The 16251-nt window shown below is 40.0% G+C and overlaps 7 protein-coding genes across 7 annotated transcripts; 4 read left to right on the top strand and 3 right to left on the bottom strand.

The window, feature by feature from the left end:
- Positions 1–2115: 2115 nt before the first annotated feature.
- On the top strand, positions 2116–4352 carry JH06_1238 (ankyrin-3-like protein; the record flags this gene model as incomplete). Its single annotated transcript, XM_014673157.1, is given in 4 exon segments — positions 2116–2820; positions 2839–3944; positions 3974–4151; positions 4182–4352. The coding sequence occupies 4 exon segments, from the start codon at positions 2116–2118 to the stop codon at positions 4350–4352; spliced, it is 2160 nt and encodes a 719-aa protein (XP_014528643.1).
- Positions 4353–4714: 362 nt separating this feature from the next.
- Positions 4715–5764, top strand: JH06_1239 (hypothetical protein; the record flags this gene model as incomplete). Its single annotated transcript, XM_014673158.1, has 7 exons — positions 4715–4761; positions 4792–5000; positions 5030–5162; positions 5192–5282; positions 5315–5400; positions 5431–5589; positions 5620–5764. 7 exons carry the CDS (start codon positions 4715–4717, stop codon positions 5762–5764), a joined length of 870 nt encoding a protein of 289 aa, XP_014528644.1.
- A 220-nt stretch (positions 5765–5984) lies between these two features.
- On the bottom strand, positions 5985–7008 carry JH06_1240 (MOb kinase activator-like 1; the record flags this gene model as incomplete). Its single annotated transcript, XM_014673159.1, is given in 6 exon segments — positions 5985–6036; positions 6067–6308; positions 6325–6399; positions 6429–6528; positions 6559–6868; positions 6903–7008. 6 exon segments carry the CDS (start codon positions 7006–7008, stop codon positions 5985–5987), a joined length of 885 nt encoding a protein of 294 aa, XP_014528645.1.
- A 171-nt stretch (positions 7009–7179) lies between these two features.
- JH06_1241 (60S ribosomal protein L31) lies at positions 7180–7621 on the bottom strand (the record flags this gene model as incomplete). The annotated part of the gene is made up of 3 exons (XM_014673160.1): positions 7180–7251; positions 7282–7477; positions 7545–7621. 3 exons carry the CDS (start codon positions 7619–7621, stop codon positions 7180–7182), a joined length of 345 nt encoding a protein of 114 aa, XP_014528646.1.
- A 477-nt stretch (positions 7622–8098) lies between these two features.
- JH06_1242 (hypothetical protein) lies at positions 8099–13134 on the top strand (the record flags this gene model as incomplete). The annotated part of the gene is made up of 4 exons (XM_014673161.1): positions 8099–8340; positions 8371–8480; positions 8511–8775; positions 8805–13134. The coding sequence occupies 4 exons, from the start codon at positions 8099–8101 to the stop codon at positions 13132–13134; spliced, it is 4947 nt and encodes a 1648-aa protein (XP_014528647.1).
- Positions 13135–13186: 52 nt separating this feature from the next.
- Positions 13187–14233, bottom strand: JH06_1243 (hypothetical protein; the record flags this gene model as incomplete). Its single annotated transcript, XM_014673162.1, has 3 exons — positions 13187–13755; positions 13782–13959; positions 13991–14233. 3 exons carry the CDS (start codon positions 14231–14233, stop codon positions 13187–13189), a joined length of 990 nt encoding a protein of 329 aa, XP_014528648.1.
- A 470-nt stretch (positions 14234–14703) lies between these two features.
- JH06_1244 (hypothetical protein) lies at positions 14704–15787 on the top strand (the record flags this gene model as incomplete). The annotated part of the gene is given in 6 exon segments (XM_014673163.1): positions 14704–14724; positions 14756–14949; positions 14964–15127; positions 15157–15220; positions 15249–15503; positions 15532–15787. 6 exon segments carry the CDS (start codon positions 14704–14706, stop codon positions 15785–15787), a joined length of 954 nt encoding a protein of 317 aa, XP_014528649.1.
- Positions 15788–16251: the final 464 nt, after the last annotated feature.

The raw sequence follows: 16251 nt of genomic DNA on the forward strand, positions 1-16251 counted from the left end.
TCTCATTCTCTTTCACTTCTATCACTTCTTCTCCTCTCTTACATACTCCTCTCATTTCTTCTTTATCAACATTCAAACTCAACATACAATTCTTATTATTATTCAATACACTCTCTTTCAAGTACTCTTTCCACTTCATTCTCCACTCTACTTCATTCATCTTCTTTGATATTGATTCAACATTATCTACTTTGACTCTCTTATCATCACTCATTAATCCTATTAGAATAGTAGATACTGATTATTGTAGATTTACTGAATCGAAATCACGGGAATTTTTGTCTCTCAGTCACTAATCATTGTTTCATCCATATCACAATTGTTATTCCAAACTGTTCACTTCTGGTATTTCAAAGATAGAAATAACTAGAATGGGATTTGGTTCATATATCTCATGCTTTTTCATTCTTAGTATACTAATATGAATGAGATGGTAATTGAGTCATCGTATCAGAGCTGCAGTTATTGAATACTTGCTGAGATCAGAGTCTATTATCTCAAAAATCATAAGAAAGTGAATTGATTGTTCAGAATACATTTCCAGACTTTTTGACTAGTGTCATAACATTGAAACTATTATTGCAATTCCATAATCATATACGATTTCCGCGATTCCAGTTTTCTATTCTGGGGCAAGTACATAGAAACTATTGTATTGATCATGCTGCCCGTATCTATCCGGAAGTCAGTGAAACATTTCTTTCAGAGGGAGGTTGATCACTTCTTTAAGGTGAACAATTGCACGGATTTGGATAGAGATGGCCTTCGCACTTTGCTCATGGTATGAACTATCGGCTTTTTGAATTTGTAGAGACTCTCCAATGGAGTAGTTCCAACTGATGCCACTCTTTCCATGTTTTTTGATAATGGAATGACTCGTGTATCTCAGGATACTGTGATATCTATTGTTCTGAATTCGTTAGACATTCGGGAAGCTCTGATACATAGGTTTCCAATATCTGATGTTGAGATTAAGCCAAATGCGATTTTTCCAGCTGAACAAGCTAAACGTACTGGTTCTTTTGAAGATCTTGATTGTAGCTGCACCATTCCGTACTCCTGATTTGTCTAACATTCACTACAATGATTATAACTTTATCGAATATAAGAAAGGTCTCATTAAGCGAGGAGTTGGACTTGCTGCTGATTCTCATTTCTAGCAAAAGGGGCTCTTTGGTCAGACGTACCCTCTGCGTTATGGTGAACTCACAATGGTACATCTGTATGTATATCCTAACCTGAAGGATTCATTCATTGTTTATGAAAGGGAACTAAAGGATAAGGTTATTACTAATATTCCTTTGACTAATATCATCGCAATTGAACCTCAAGTACATATAATCTTAGATTCTGATGGTTAGCCTAATGAGAAGAATATCTATCCATTCTTGATTCGTGAACCAGATCGTGAGACTGTTTTAGCTGTTGATGATGATTCTTCTCGCAAGTAGATTTGCATCGACAACGTCACGTGTAGTAGTTGGATTCGACAAATCGCCTCTTTGGTTATTCTCCAGATGGCATCTTCTGGAATAATCAATGAAGAAAACTTCAAATAGTAATTCCAAGAATCGGCACTAATTCTGTAGTATGGTGAGTCTAGGTGCTAATATCAATTGTTGTTTCAGTCGTGATGATCCTCGTCCTGTTCTTTATTATCTTCTTAAGAATCATCAACTGAGTCTAGCACATTGGATTCTTGAGAAAGGAGCATCACCTGGATGTCTGCTTCGTTGGAGTTTTATTGTTGTGGAGCGAGTAATGACACCAATGGAGGTATTATCCATATTTGAAACACATCAGATTGATTTGTCATTGAAGAGTGATGATGGATTTAATTACAATCTTATGCATTATATGTGCTATTTTGGTCTTGTGGATGGAGTCAAGAAGCTAGTTGAGTGTTCGGTGTCTCAATCTTTGATCAATGATCCTACAGAGAGTAATGACATCGCACTAACAATCGCTCTTTTATCACCAGAAACCACTGTTGATATCAAGGAAACAATAGCTTCAATATTGTGTGAATCATCCAACATCACAATTTGTAACAAATCCTCTCAAAATCCAATCCAATTAGCTCTGTTGTTAGGTAAGATTAGTCTTCTCTTTCATATGCTTCCCTATGCTACCAATGTTCGTTTTGATGCCTACGGTAACTCCTATCTGCATTTGGCTATCAAAGCAGGTTTACCTACAGTAGCACGTTACATCCTCTATCACACAAATGTGAGTGATTTGAATAAGAAGGATTGTGCTGGAGATACTGTGTTGACACTTGCTCTGAAGAGTGGTGATGAAGAATTGGCATGTGAAATCCTTCAGAGTGGCGATTCGATAGATTCAGGAGTGATATGTTCAGATTGGCAAATGGAAGGGTGTGAGAAAGATCTTCCAATCCATCAAGCCCTGAAACGTCATATGCAATACTTAGCCAACACAATTTGTGAGAGTGGAGATTACTATCTGTCTCGTGATACACAAGGAGAATTGCCAATTCATTTGGCATTGTCTTTTCATTTACCTCTGTGTATTGACTATATGTTATCTCGTGATGATGCTGGGCGTTTCATCAATGCTCCAAATGGAGAAACATTAGATACCCCTCTTCATGTGGCTATCAAGTTAGGATACTATGATCAATCATTACGTATCCTCTTCGGAGGAGGAGATGTGAACAGTGTTAATCGAGCTGGAATGACTGTTGTTCACACACTGATCAAGGCTGCTATGAATGAATATGAGAGTATCGCTGTTCAGACACTCTCTCAAGATCAGTATCTTCAACTCCTCCAAGAGATTTTGAAACATCATCCTGATGTACGGGTTTTGTGTAAGAATTCTTCTGAAAACCCTTGTGAGACGGCTCTTCATATGGCTATTCGAGGTGGCCCTCTCACAGAGAAGCTGGCTCTCATGCTTCTTCAGTATGATCCTGAGTTGGTAATGATACGAGACTATGAGAATTGTACACCTATCATACGAGCTGTTGAGATGCGATCACTCTGCCTGGTTCATGCTCTTTGTGCTAATCATGCTGAACTTCATGTTGTGAATCGGGGCCGTAATTCTCCTCTTCACATAGCGGTTGCTAATCGTGATATAGACATCGTTCGTTTTTTTGTCAATCATGGTGCTTTTTATCGAATTTGGAATGCAGAAGGTTATTATCCGATTCATATAGCAATTAGAAACAATGATTTGGAGTCATTGAAGTTGCTTTGCATGAGTGAGATTGATGCCAATCTGATGACACGTGAAGGAGATTCTTGCTTTCTCTTGGCATGTGCTTCTGGTTCTTATTCCTGTGTAACATATTTGCTTGAACATGGAGCTGATCCTTATTTGTTGAATCGGAAAGATCAATCATGTGTGTCTGTAGTGTGTGAGGTGATTCAATCAGATGGTGGTTCTAATAACTATTATCCTATTGCTTATCTCATGTGTCAGTTGATCGAGGTTTTTGCTAGGGAGTGTTTCCCTTATACGGAGCAACTTGAACGCGAACAAAATATCTTGGCATCGTATGTTGAGAGGGGAGTTTCATCTGGGGAGTTTCATCCTGAAAGTGTTACGGTGGTGTTGCATGATATGGCTTGTGCGGTTGTTAATGAACCTGATGTGTCAGTCGCTTACCCTGTAGTAGAGGAGCCACAATTGGCACCTCTGAATCCCCGTGATTCTTTTATGAATCTGCCTTCTCCTGTCCAATCTCCTGTCCAGTCTCCATCTCGATCTCCTCAGACCCCTCCTGCTCTTCCTCCTTCTGCATCTTCCTCACTGTCTAAGCCACCTCCTCAGACACCACCGACACTTCCTCCATCACAATCCTCGCGATCTAAGTCACCTTCTCGGCCTCCTCCACTGCCTTCGACACAACCTCCTTCGCTACGTTCCACCCTCACCTCCACAGTGAATCTGTCCAAGATCCGCGAGGAACGAGAGTAGATACCTTCACATATTTTTATCGTAGATTGTTACAGTCGGAAGTAGATGTGTTGAAGGAGAGATTGCGGGTAACAGATCAGACCTATCAGACTCGTCTGGACGAAGTTGAGAGACGTGTGCGTGAAAAGTTCCAGGAGCTTTTGATGCATGGTAATTCGAAAGAGGCAATTGACCGTTTGTCTGCAAAGCTGATAGCAAAAGGAGTATGAAATGCATAGTTTGATTATGTGTAGTTGAGTGAAGAATCAGCAAGAACCAAAGGTCAAGAGTTGTATCTGAATGTATTAGTGGAGAATAAGCGTTCAAAACTGCAGAAAGAGTATGAGGAGGCGAGAGAGGAGATTCTGCGGGAGATTGAACAGAAAGAAGGAGCACTTTCAACTATTGGTGGCTATATTATGTGAGTGGATGTGTTTGTTAAGTGAATGGTCATTTAGTTTTTGGCTACGCTCTTATTGGTTTCTCTGAATAGAGGAATGATTAGAGTCTTCATGAGAGATGGGAAACATTGTTTTTATGCTGTTTCAATCTGTCTCCTTGTATTGATAGTCTATTTGTTTGCTTTCTTTGTAATGACTCATTCTAAGTCAATATTATCTCATCCATGATGTTGAACACGGATCAATGCTGAAGGACTTAAGATCCCGAGTTTCTGTAAGATCTAAATATTGAGTAGACTTTAGTATCTGAACTCTGATACTTCTTTGTTTTCAGTTGCATTAGTAATTCCAACAACGTTGGTTATTGTTCGTTTATGAATTCTAGAATGGACCTATTACCATATGTGAATTTCCATATATTATTATGGCCAAGGTAAAACTGAATCGTGTTCATGACTTGTAGCAATATTGCGGTTCCTGTGTCTGTAACAACGGGAGAAGAATCTATTCTATCTTCATATCTCCATTTAGCTCTTTTTCCATCTCGTGTTTCTGTTTCGGTTTATTCGTCTCCTGATTCATCATTCCCGGTTAATAGAATGCGAAATGAGGCAATAGCAAAGATTTCGAGTACTCATTTTATTTCACTAAGACCACTTCAAATTCCTTCAAGTGTGTCTTTGTATTCCTCTTAATCTTAGATTCTCTGTTCGAGAGTATTTATTCTCTTCCATCAGATCTTTTATCAAATCCAAAGGTTATCTTTATTATTCCAGAATTTGATCTCTCATTTATAAGTATTCCTTGTGACACTTGGTATTCCTGTTCTCCACGGTATCTGAATGTTTGGGTTCTCATCATAGGGATGTTTCATATACTCAGTTATCAAAAGCAGAAATCAAATCCTGTTCAACTTGGGGAGCATGCAAATCTAGAGGAACTACCCCTCCAAATGTATGAAAATGAGTTAGAGAGTCACAGTATAGAATTATTTACCAGATGAATGGTTTTCTATACCTCCGAATAACCACAGTACACCATTGTTGTGTTGGTCAGATCGGTCCCAGGATGTGTATTGAAATTGATGGAGAATGATTGTTAGAACTGTAATGGCTATGAAAACGGATGTTAATCCATCATTTGATGAACGATTTGAAGACACAGGACTTAGTTTGGTGAATTGGGTAATGTCGTTGCGGTATTCTGGTTGTGAATTTCGCGTTTTGTCTCATGGATGGATTAATGTTATCCTTCCATATTCGTATAAATACTGAACAGCATTTAGAATTAGACCAAGGCAAGCAACAGGTGATTCATTATTAGATGGAAAGAGCATTTCAGATCGATCGAATCGGAAGCTTTACTTTGAACAGAAAACAAAATTCAAGAAGCAACTGTCATTACCGATGTGTCCTACTGATCCGATTCCTTCTTGACAGGATTAGACTATGAAGATTTTTACTTCTAACTTGAATTGAAATTGTACTCTGATGTGTTTGTTCTGTTGTTCACAAAGAAGAGAGTGTCTCCTGTGAACTACATATCTTCTCAATCATTTCAATGACCCTATCAAGTGAGTTTAGAAGAAAACAAAGACAAACACATAGCAAAGATTATACAGCTAGGTAACTAAGGGAAGTGAGGGTACATAAAGGATTAGCTTGTATCAACAGGACTAGCATCACTATGACTCTCCGAGTCGATAAGCCTATGTATGACACATTCGAATCAAACCCACTGTTCAAGAAGCTTGCGCAAAGGAGCCTCTTCTTTTTTTGAGATTAGTCCAAATTCCCTCACGAACATTCCAAAATACTTAAAAGAGGTATTTAGATGAATTTCAGCGTTCCTCTTAATGAATTCACTTAGATGATGGTGATACACATGTGCATACACACGAAACAGTTTCTTAAACAAAATCCGCATAACAGGAATGAAGTTTTCTGGAAATACACCATCACTGTACATGAGATACCATTCCTCAATCCTACGAGACCTCGGCAAAGTCATCACTACTAAAAACATTAGAAGCCCAAATAAATACATTGCTGATATAATTGCAAGCAGGCATCTACAGTTCATCTTCAGCATTGTTTGTACAGAAATAGGATCGCGTTGATGTTCATCCGTCCATAAATATGTGTAATGAGGTCCAGCTGCCATTTCTGGACAAGTGTACGGATTACAAAAGTCACTAATTCTATAAATTACCAATATATGACACCAGAACGATTCCCATAATAGTTGACACTCTTCCAAATAGAATTGTGCCTTCTCATAGATCCATCTAAACTTCAAGAAATAAACGAAATGGAACATATACTCATTTACTCCAGGAGGCAATTTGACGAGATCAGATATTGGACAATTCATCTTCAAGGTTTTGGTTTGAAAGGAGTCCACAACCGTTCCTGTACTCCCTGTACTATAGCTACGAATGAAGACTAATGAGAAATCCAACAACTGCTCTTTGGTAGACGGTTTTGCTTGAGAAGCAACATTCGTACTCCTGGAAGTATTGGACTGCATCCCATAGTTTTCTAAAATATCAAATAACTCAGTTCCAATCGTTACCTTGTCCAATCGTCTCATCGAGATTCGCAATAGGCATTGTATTATCGCACAGCATTTTCCTCGAACTACTCCGACTATAGTTGTTTTTACTGCATGTTGAACCCATGCTCTGGAGATTTCAAAGAATAGATAAACACAATGTATACATGCCGACAAGTGTTGAATGAAGCAAATCGTATGGTTCTACATTACTAGCAAAAGAAGGCAACAGAGAAAACACAAAGAGTAAATAACAAACATTCCATGGTAAGTACTCTCCCCAATAATCAACAACAGCTTATTCCTCAACAACCTTTGTCTGAAGACCATGGAAATGAGGGACATCTACCACCTGCACCAGAGTATAGAACTATGAATCACTATCACTCACCGAATGTACAGTCTTTTCATCCTCACCCTCTCCATCGACCTTACGAGCCAGACGCACGCGGATACGACGAGGAATGTTGCGAATACCCTTGTTCCATACATAGTGGTTGACAGTAGTATCAATAACAACCTTTTCAGTTCCCATGGCCTTCTGAGCGAACTTGCGAATAACATCCATAGCACGAGGAGCCTTTCTCTTAAAAGCACTATAATGGAGATTAGCCAAGGTCCAATAACAAAAAAGAATACAATCAATGAGAAACAACAACGTACACTTTGTGGCAAGCCTTGTGAAGATTGATAGTGTAGTCACGAGTGACAGGAACCATTTCCTTCTTTTCAGTACTCATCTTCTGATTATTCTGAGAGAGATAGACCAATTTGCGAATGGAAGACGATAGTAGGGGCTAGGTGAAATGAAGCAGGCATAGAATACAGAATGGGCAATTATGGGACATTTGAATATGATTTGTGCTCGAAATACCGTTATTTGGCATCAAATAAAGCAAATAGGATTGGAAATTGACTTGAAAGAAATGAATTGTTTTAAAACTACCTCTGCTGGAATAAGACAATAAACAAGTGATATGACGGAGAGTTTGACATTGCCCTAATCTGATAAAGCATGACTACATCACTATGCGCTCCATTACTAAGTTGATTTCATTGATGAATTAAAGAAATGATGGACTGAAGATCCGTGCAATAAGCCAATAATTGATTGGTTGAACGAGACTGATTCATGTCGATGATGAAACGGTCGACTCATGGATCCACAGAAAGTGAATATGAAAGCAAGATTGTTGTTTTTATTCTGCTTCTGTAAGATGTACAAGTTACGAATAATCCATGTAGTGGTTTTCGGTGTTCTTGGCTGCGAGGAGGATGAATACCAAATCAGTGTGGAGAAGTGTACTAAGAGTTGGGGTACTGAAGAGTCATACAAGATTCTCTACAAGAATGCTGTTATGGCAGTGAGTGAACCGTTTACTAATAATGCTGTTCGAACTTATTATCATTGCATTCCTAAAGAACCTACTGGTCGTTACACATTGAATATGCTTGATACGTAAGTTTTCTGTTGGAACCTTAGTAGTAGAACTGATACCTGGAGTTCTGGAGCATACATCCGTATTCTTGGACCTGATGGTCAGCTATTGTATATCGGCGTAATGACACAGGATAAAACCGAAAGTCACGATTTTTACCGTTTGTGTGAGTGGATGAATTGACATCTAGTTGGCTATATGATTGAGAATACCTCAACCTGGAAAGTAACAAATCGGGTTCAACCTGCTTCCTCTTGGACATCCAGCAATTTTGATGATAGTGATTGGGATACTTACACTGGTAGAACGAGTGTGAGTAAGGTTGGAACTGTATATGCACGTAAGACGGTGCAAGGTATTGATGATATGGCTGCTTATGAGCTTACTTGGTATGTCCAGTATGGAGTTGTGGTGTATGTGAATGGTGTGGAAGTACGACGTGTGAATATGCCATCGTAGGGCTTTGGATGAGTATTGATAATAGGGGTACTGTTACTGCTGATACAAAATGCAGTGGCCATGATGATTATCGTACGTTATATAGTGTGATTCGAAATGGTTTGGAAATTGAAACTGATACTGTGACAATTGCTATGGAGTATCATTATGAGGACAATACCAGCTCTCATACATTCTATATGGCATCATTCTTAGCTCCCTATCTCCCCTCAATGGGTGATTCTTGTTATCAGAGTCATGAAGCGAATCAAATCTCAAGTAATTCTGCCAAGAGTGATAGTGATGTGAATAATCCTTGGAACGCTTTCGATTTGAACGTGAATGTTCCTTGGACAGAAGAAACATACAATTTTTATGTGGAAGTTGAATGGGGTGCCTGCATTCCCCAAATCAATGGATTTATGATCAATGTCGGTTATTCACGTACTCTACACCCTTCTTCATTCACACTTCGTGGTTATCCTCCCAACTCTGTTTCATCAGATCTGATGGTAACAAAGACAGACTATGAATATGAGAATAACTACGAGAATTATTTCGCTCTTCCTTTAAATGAGAAGATTTATAAGAAGGTTCGTATGCAGATTACTAAGACTGGTGAGAGCTCGTTACGATTAAATGAACTGACTTTGTTGACATGTCGATATCGTGTTCCTGAGAAATTGGAGATGACTGAAAGTGAGATTACTATCAATGCTTATGTGGATACAGTTCGCATTCTTCCCGTGTATGATGGTTTCGTCTCTTGCTCTGTGACTCCCACTCTTCCTTCTGGTCTGTCAATCAACTATCAGACCTGTATCATTAGCGGAACACCTCGTGAAGTCAAGGATGAGACGACATACACCATCAGATCCCTGAGTCCTCATGAGACCTCAACCACACTCAAGATCACTGTAACTGAGTGTACAAAGACCATTCTGGAGGTGGAGCGTACTTATGGTGCTGTTAGTTATGGATATGAGACTCATTGGCTGCGAAAGATTGGAGGCAGCACTGTAGAGCGTGTGTATCAGAACACAGTCCAGCAAGCAAGCAAGACTATTAAGAATCGTTATTGTGTTGAAGGTGGCTTGTATGAGCTTACTTTGGACAATGCAATTACCAACTACTGGCGTCCTGACTCCTATATCAAGCTGAATCTGGTTTATGGAACAAGTACTGTGACAATTCTGAACTGGAAATATGATCTGACGAGTGGTTATACTCCTAGTGTCACTGTGAACATTAATGCTGAAATCCCTCGTGAGCAGGAGTGGCATTACTTTATGGGAGATGTCCCAGAAGGATGGGATTCGGCTACGATGCCTGAGGGCTGGTCGAAGGCCAAGAAAGGTTCATTCGAAGATTCGCCGAACCAGCTTCAGATCTACAAATATCAGTTCTCAACAGATATTACGACAGCAGCAGGATATGAGATGGAGCTCATGTACACACATGGAATTATTGTAGTGATCAACGGTCATGAGGTGTTCCGTAACAATGTGGAGGGTACTCTTACTAACGAAACGTATGCTACTGATTCTTACAGTGCCACACAGTATCGTCGTGTATCTCTCCCTCTGTACATTCCAGCCACGTCCACTTCAGAAGGATATTCTGTGATCAAGTCTGGTAACAATGTTGTGGCGATCTGTCTGGTTGCTCGTACTGCATCTCAACGCACATCAACCTTCGATGCTTCCCTACATATAATGGGTCGAGAGACTGTGGGTCGTGTCTTTGATTATACTGCTACTACTTCTGACTCAGCTGCTAGTGCGAATTATGCCTTTGATTTAAGTGGTCAAACTGTGTATTCTTCAACTTCATGCAATGAAGGTCGTTTCATTCAGATAACATTTGAGAATGATCGTCGTGAATGGATCAGTAAATACGTGATTATGAACAGTTCAGAGAAAGATAAGATAAGTCCTGGTTCGTGGGTCTTCCAAGCAAAGAATGAAAAAGATGCAGACTGGACTACACTGAATCAAGTTAATTCTACTTCATTCTGGTATACATCACAAGGAAAGGAAGTCTGGCTTAATAATGTGAAGCCTTATAATTCATATCGTTTCTTCAATCTCTTAGGAGACTCTACAGAGACTCCTTGTGAAGTGAATCTTGCTCAGATTGGATTGTTTGCAGATTCGATGCAACGTCAAGAACCTGAACTGGCATTCAGTGGTAATCCTGTTGGTTATCTGAATGTGGACTTTGAGGATCTGGTGCCTACATGTTCGTATTACAAGGAGTACCGAACAACTCCTGAACTTCCTTCTTTCCTTACGATTGATGAAGTGTCTGGATACATTCGAGGTACCAATCTGGAGAAGATGGATCCTGCAGTGTATACAATTACAGCTAGTAAGCTTGATGGAAGTGCTATCTCAACTGAACTGACACTGTCTGTGATTGAATGTGATAAGTCCATGTTCCAATTGGTTCTTCTCACAGACTCCTATCCAACTGAAATGAGTTGGGAATTGTACAAGGGAGCTTCAGCTACAGGTGATCCTATATCCAGCATGAGCAGTTACTCCTCCAAGAACAGTTATCATTACAAGTACTTCTGTCTGGATGATGAGATTTATACCTTCAAATTCGTTGATAGTTATGGGGATGGATGGGCTGTACCTGCTGGATATCGTATTATGACCAATGATTATCTCACATATGCTCAAGGAACTATACCTAGAGGAGAGAAGCCTGTATCCAAGACTGTGACTTTCAGTAACATTGTACCTATCAAGAAGACGAGCTCGGAATGGCGTGTACTCAAAGGTCAGGCTACAAATACATGGACTGCAGTTGACTTTGATCATTCCTCTTGGACACAGACTCAGGGAGGCAATGTGGGTAAGATGGATACGAACACAATTTATCTCCGTCATCTGTTCTCCATTGATGACATCGTGAAGACACCTGTGCTTAATGTACAACTGCGTTTCTCTGGAGGAGCAGCTGCTTACATCAATGGAGTGCGTGTCTTCCGTGTGAATCTTCCGACTACGATTGCTTTTGATACTGAAGCTACAAATACTCATTCTAGCTATGCCTTCTCCCAGTTCTCGATCCCACTTCAGTTGAAGGGAGGAAGAAATGGTCAGAATGTGTTGGCTGTGGAGCTTCATCGTGCTAAGGACCAAGGAACGGATACAGACTCTTCCTTTGATATGGAAGCTGTTCTGGCTTATGGTGATAACGCTGTGTCTCGTAACCGTGCGTCCAGCTATTCGAGTTCGACTCCTGTGAAGGGATCTGCTTATGGTCTGTTTGATTCTACGGTGTGGAATTACATCAGTTGGGACTGGACGGAAGGTACATATGCCAGTTGGGAGCTCGAGAATCTGGAGGGTGCTTACTTCAATCGCTATCGAATCTACAGTGATGGTAACTACGGCTCAATCTCATGGATCCTGCGGGCTAAGCGGGAAGGTGATGAGGTGTACACAACAGTGAATTCGCAGAAGTCTGCTACTCTCGTAGATCGAGGTGTTGCAGAATTCATCATTCCTAATGGTATTATTGGCTACAAGGACTTCCGTCTGGAGATTCTGAATGTGGAGAGACCTACTGGCTTTACCATCGATGAGTTTGAACTGGCTTATGCTGCTGGTTCAGGCAGAATGTGTCCAGGTGTGGGTGATTATCCTTCGGTGGCTGAAGGCGAGATCTCAGTAAGTACTTGTCCTCAGTATTATGATGGTTATTCATATCGTGAGTGCAAGAATCAGCAGTTGGGTGAAGTGAAGTTGGAGCATTGCTCGAAGTTCGCTCCTAGCAAACTGGAATTTGCTGAACCGATCTACACTGTTTATGTGAACGCAGAAGTGATTGGAATCAAACCAACAGTATTTGGTCTGATTGATGATTACCAGATTCTGCCTGAGTTGCCCGAAGGTCTTTCTCTCAATACGAAGACAGGTGCCGTTGAAGGTAAGCCAGTAAGAATCACTACTCGACTGCAGGAATATACTGTTACTGGTTACAATGAGAATGGATCTGCTTCTGGTACTTTCACTTTATCAGTGATTACTGGCTATTGTGATCCTGAGGAGAAGTGGCCACGTACTGAGATTGGTACCACAGCTGTATATGATTGTAAGGAGATGGGCAATTACGTGGGAACCATGCGACGATCCTGCAAACTTGGTAAGAATGAACCTGAATGGGGAATGGAGGTTGGTTTCTGTATGGCTGTCGGCAGTTTCATTGCAATGGGTGTTTTGTTGCTTGTTGTGATTCTCATTGTGATTGTCGCAGTAGTGAAGGTGGTTTCAGATAAGAAGAAGGCAAATGCACGTAGTGGTGTCAGAGGTGGTAAGAAGGCTCGCAATATTATGAAGTCTGTGCCATATGCAAAGATCTAAGCTTTTCTTGTCTGTTTGCGGCTTATATTGGTCTGTTTGTTTAAGAAACATTCTATTTGCATAAGTAGACCCGACCTTTGCTTGTATCTAATGAAACGACAGTAAATCGCCAAGTATCCCCCTGTCGGAATGCCTGACAATTAACAAGAGCTGAACTCTTTTTTCCTTGCATCTTGATCGAGAAATTCGCCCAATTCTCCTCGCTCTTTCCTGTCATCTGTCCTGCACTCTTTATTCCATCACCAAGGATATCTTTAGAGATGGCATTCTCCTTCAACAAGACTAATAGACTCTGATAGGCAGAGCTTTGCTTTGGTGACTGACGGAAACTCATGATCATAACCGAAGAGATCACTCCCAATACCAGTCCACATCCAATTGCTAGACCAATTCGATAATACCATGGTTTATCAAGTAGGAAACCATACTTTGTTTCGCGTGGTTTATCTCCAGAAGTGGTTGTTTGGTCATTTGCTTCTTCCAAGATGGGTTGCTGCAAATCAACCTTGAATTCTCCATCATCAAAAATAGTAATTGTTGTGCTCCCCTCCTTCTCTCGATTCTCTGCAGTGACTTTTTCAAGGTCGTACTCAGTTTTGCTTCCTTCTCGAAGTTTCCCTGCTATGTCACTCAACCAGAAGTCCTACCCTCAACAGTCACGATCACTTCTCCTTTAGGTCCACGCATCACAAAGTGCATTTCTGCTTGCCCAGATTTCATCTTTCCTTTGGCCATTCCCTTTTTCTTCACAGGAGTACCAGTAATGGCTAAAACTTCAGAACAGCTATTAACAGCAGTTACTGCTTCCTTGTAAATATTAGAATGCTACTCCTTATCAAGTTATATGAACATCTACTTGCAAAGAATAGGAAATGACATAAAAGCAACCAACCAAACCTAGAGACGATAAAGTAAAGAAGGTAAAAGTGCGAGTAGGCAGACTGAAAGAGGATGTCGATGAGGCAAATTGTCGACGAAATCCAGAAGTAACAAGTGGATTTGATCCATGAAGAGTTGGATAACAACAGTTGACAGTCTTCTGTCTCGCCAAGAAAGAACAGAAGTCCTTCCGAATAAAAGACGACTTTCGAGCAAACATCCCTATACTACGTAGAGAATACATTGAATACCTCGTAATCCTAGGAATAAAAAAGGTATTCATGAAAAATAAAATTAGAATGCCCCCTCGGGGAATCGAACCCCGGACCTTCCGCTTACAAGGCGGGTGCTCTACCAACTGAGCTAAAAAGGCTTCTGAAAGAAAAAAGGCCATGATCTATTTGATGGAAATATTTTTCCAATCTTACTAACGAGGCACTTGTGAGATGAGAAATTCTGCCTATTTTAAGGAACGACTTGAGATAGACGATTTTACATTGTTTTACGGAGATATGTCAATCAACTTCACTTTCGATCTATTAAGTCTTCATAATATACTTGACATATTTACAACTGTTTGCAATAGAGATTTGGTAGAACAAGAAGAGTATCAGAATTGAAATGCGAAGATTCCTTTCTTTGATATTTCTGCTTGCTGTTGTCTTTGCATCCGATGCTGAGTGTAGTGCTATGGATCAAAGCACTTTGACTGTACTGATGTCTATTTTGTTTGAATACATAGCTGAATGCCGGAGAGTCAAAGACGATATGTCTAGATAGCAGTTATCGACTTCGTGACATCTGGAGTCTTCGCATTGTGAATATCACGACTTCTCAGGAGTTGCCTTCGTTTACTGTGGACAGTCCAGACAGTTCATCGATTCGTATGATTACTTTCCTGATTGGAAAGCTCTCTGGGTCTTTGGTCTTCTTTAAGTATTTAGTTATAGAAGAAGAGGATTTAATACTAATGAACTCTATGATATGAACAAGAACAAAGCAGAAAAAAGAACAACCGTGTATCTCTCTCCCTATGGGACAACATGCTTCAATATTACATGTCATCCAAAGTACAAGACTCAGGGACTTGATGTGACTATTACAAGCACTACAGGTAAGTGTCCTCTTGTATCTTGAGTGTAGTTTTTGATATATACTGCCCAATTAAATTGGTGATTGGAATGACCATTCTTTTGCTCTCTTCCAAGTACTTTTTATCTAGGAGTATAATCTAGATTGAGTAAATCAAAGTCATTTTATTACATCACTGCAGCTTCTCTATCAGCAATGATTGGACTGTTATTGATAATATTCTACATCATGAAACGGTATTCAATTCATTGTCGAATGATTCCAAGCATGCAAGCTAGCAATACATCAATGAGTGTTGTTGCTGTAGCGTATTCACTCACCTTATCATCATTATTCAAACGTTCAGTGATTACTGTTGTATGGAGATTGTGCATGGAACACTATCGAATTGTTTTAATGTATGGTTTGATTGCTTTCCCTCACAAGATATACAATAATCTTTGCTTTTATTGGAATCATCGTTGTTCGGTTGAAAATCTTCTCTACTCCTTCATCAAATCCTACCTCTCTCTTTGAAGTTGTTCGTTGGGCTCTGTTAATTGTTTCGATTTCTCTCGTTTTCAACTCAACAGATTCGGTGTGTGGTTCTCTGGTTTCATTTCTTTTGATGTGGTTCTTGATCGATGTGATGCGAATGGTTCTGAGATATGTGTACCAATGCCCTCTATCTCTCACTTATTAGCCAGAATCGCTTCAATGCTCTTCGCTTCAAGTTCTTCCCACCTAAACGTTGGTATATGATTGGTTGATTCCCATAGATGTGTTTAAGAGTCTTGAACAATATGAAGAAGAGAAACAGAAGAATACACGGATGGAGATGGAACGACTTCGTAATCGTCTTCTCAATGTAGCATAAGGCGAGGGATGTTAGACTAGAAACCCGACCTATTGAATCGACTTACAAGTTGTCCAAAGGGAACACTAATTCAATTCTTAGCATCTGGATTTGATGTGATTGATACAGTAAGCATTGGTGAGGAATGGGATGTAGACATCTTCAGTTCAGGAGGTAGTTGCAATGCTACAGAAGAATGGAAATCAACCAGATCAGTCTATGAGGGATTATGTGTATCAGCAGCGGAACAACCAGGATCTATTTTTCCAAAATGGAGAATATGCACAAATGGGGTCTAATGACGTGTTTAT

This window comes from Blastocystis sp. subtype 4, assembly GCF_000743755.1.
Source record: "Blastocystis sp. subtype 4 strain WR1 chromosome Unknown seqid_0054, whole genome shotgun sequence".
In the NCBI taxonomy this organism is placed as follows: Eukaryota; class Bigyra; order Opalinata; family Blastocystidae; genus Blastocystis; species Blastocystis sp. subtype 4.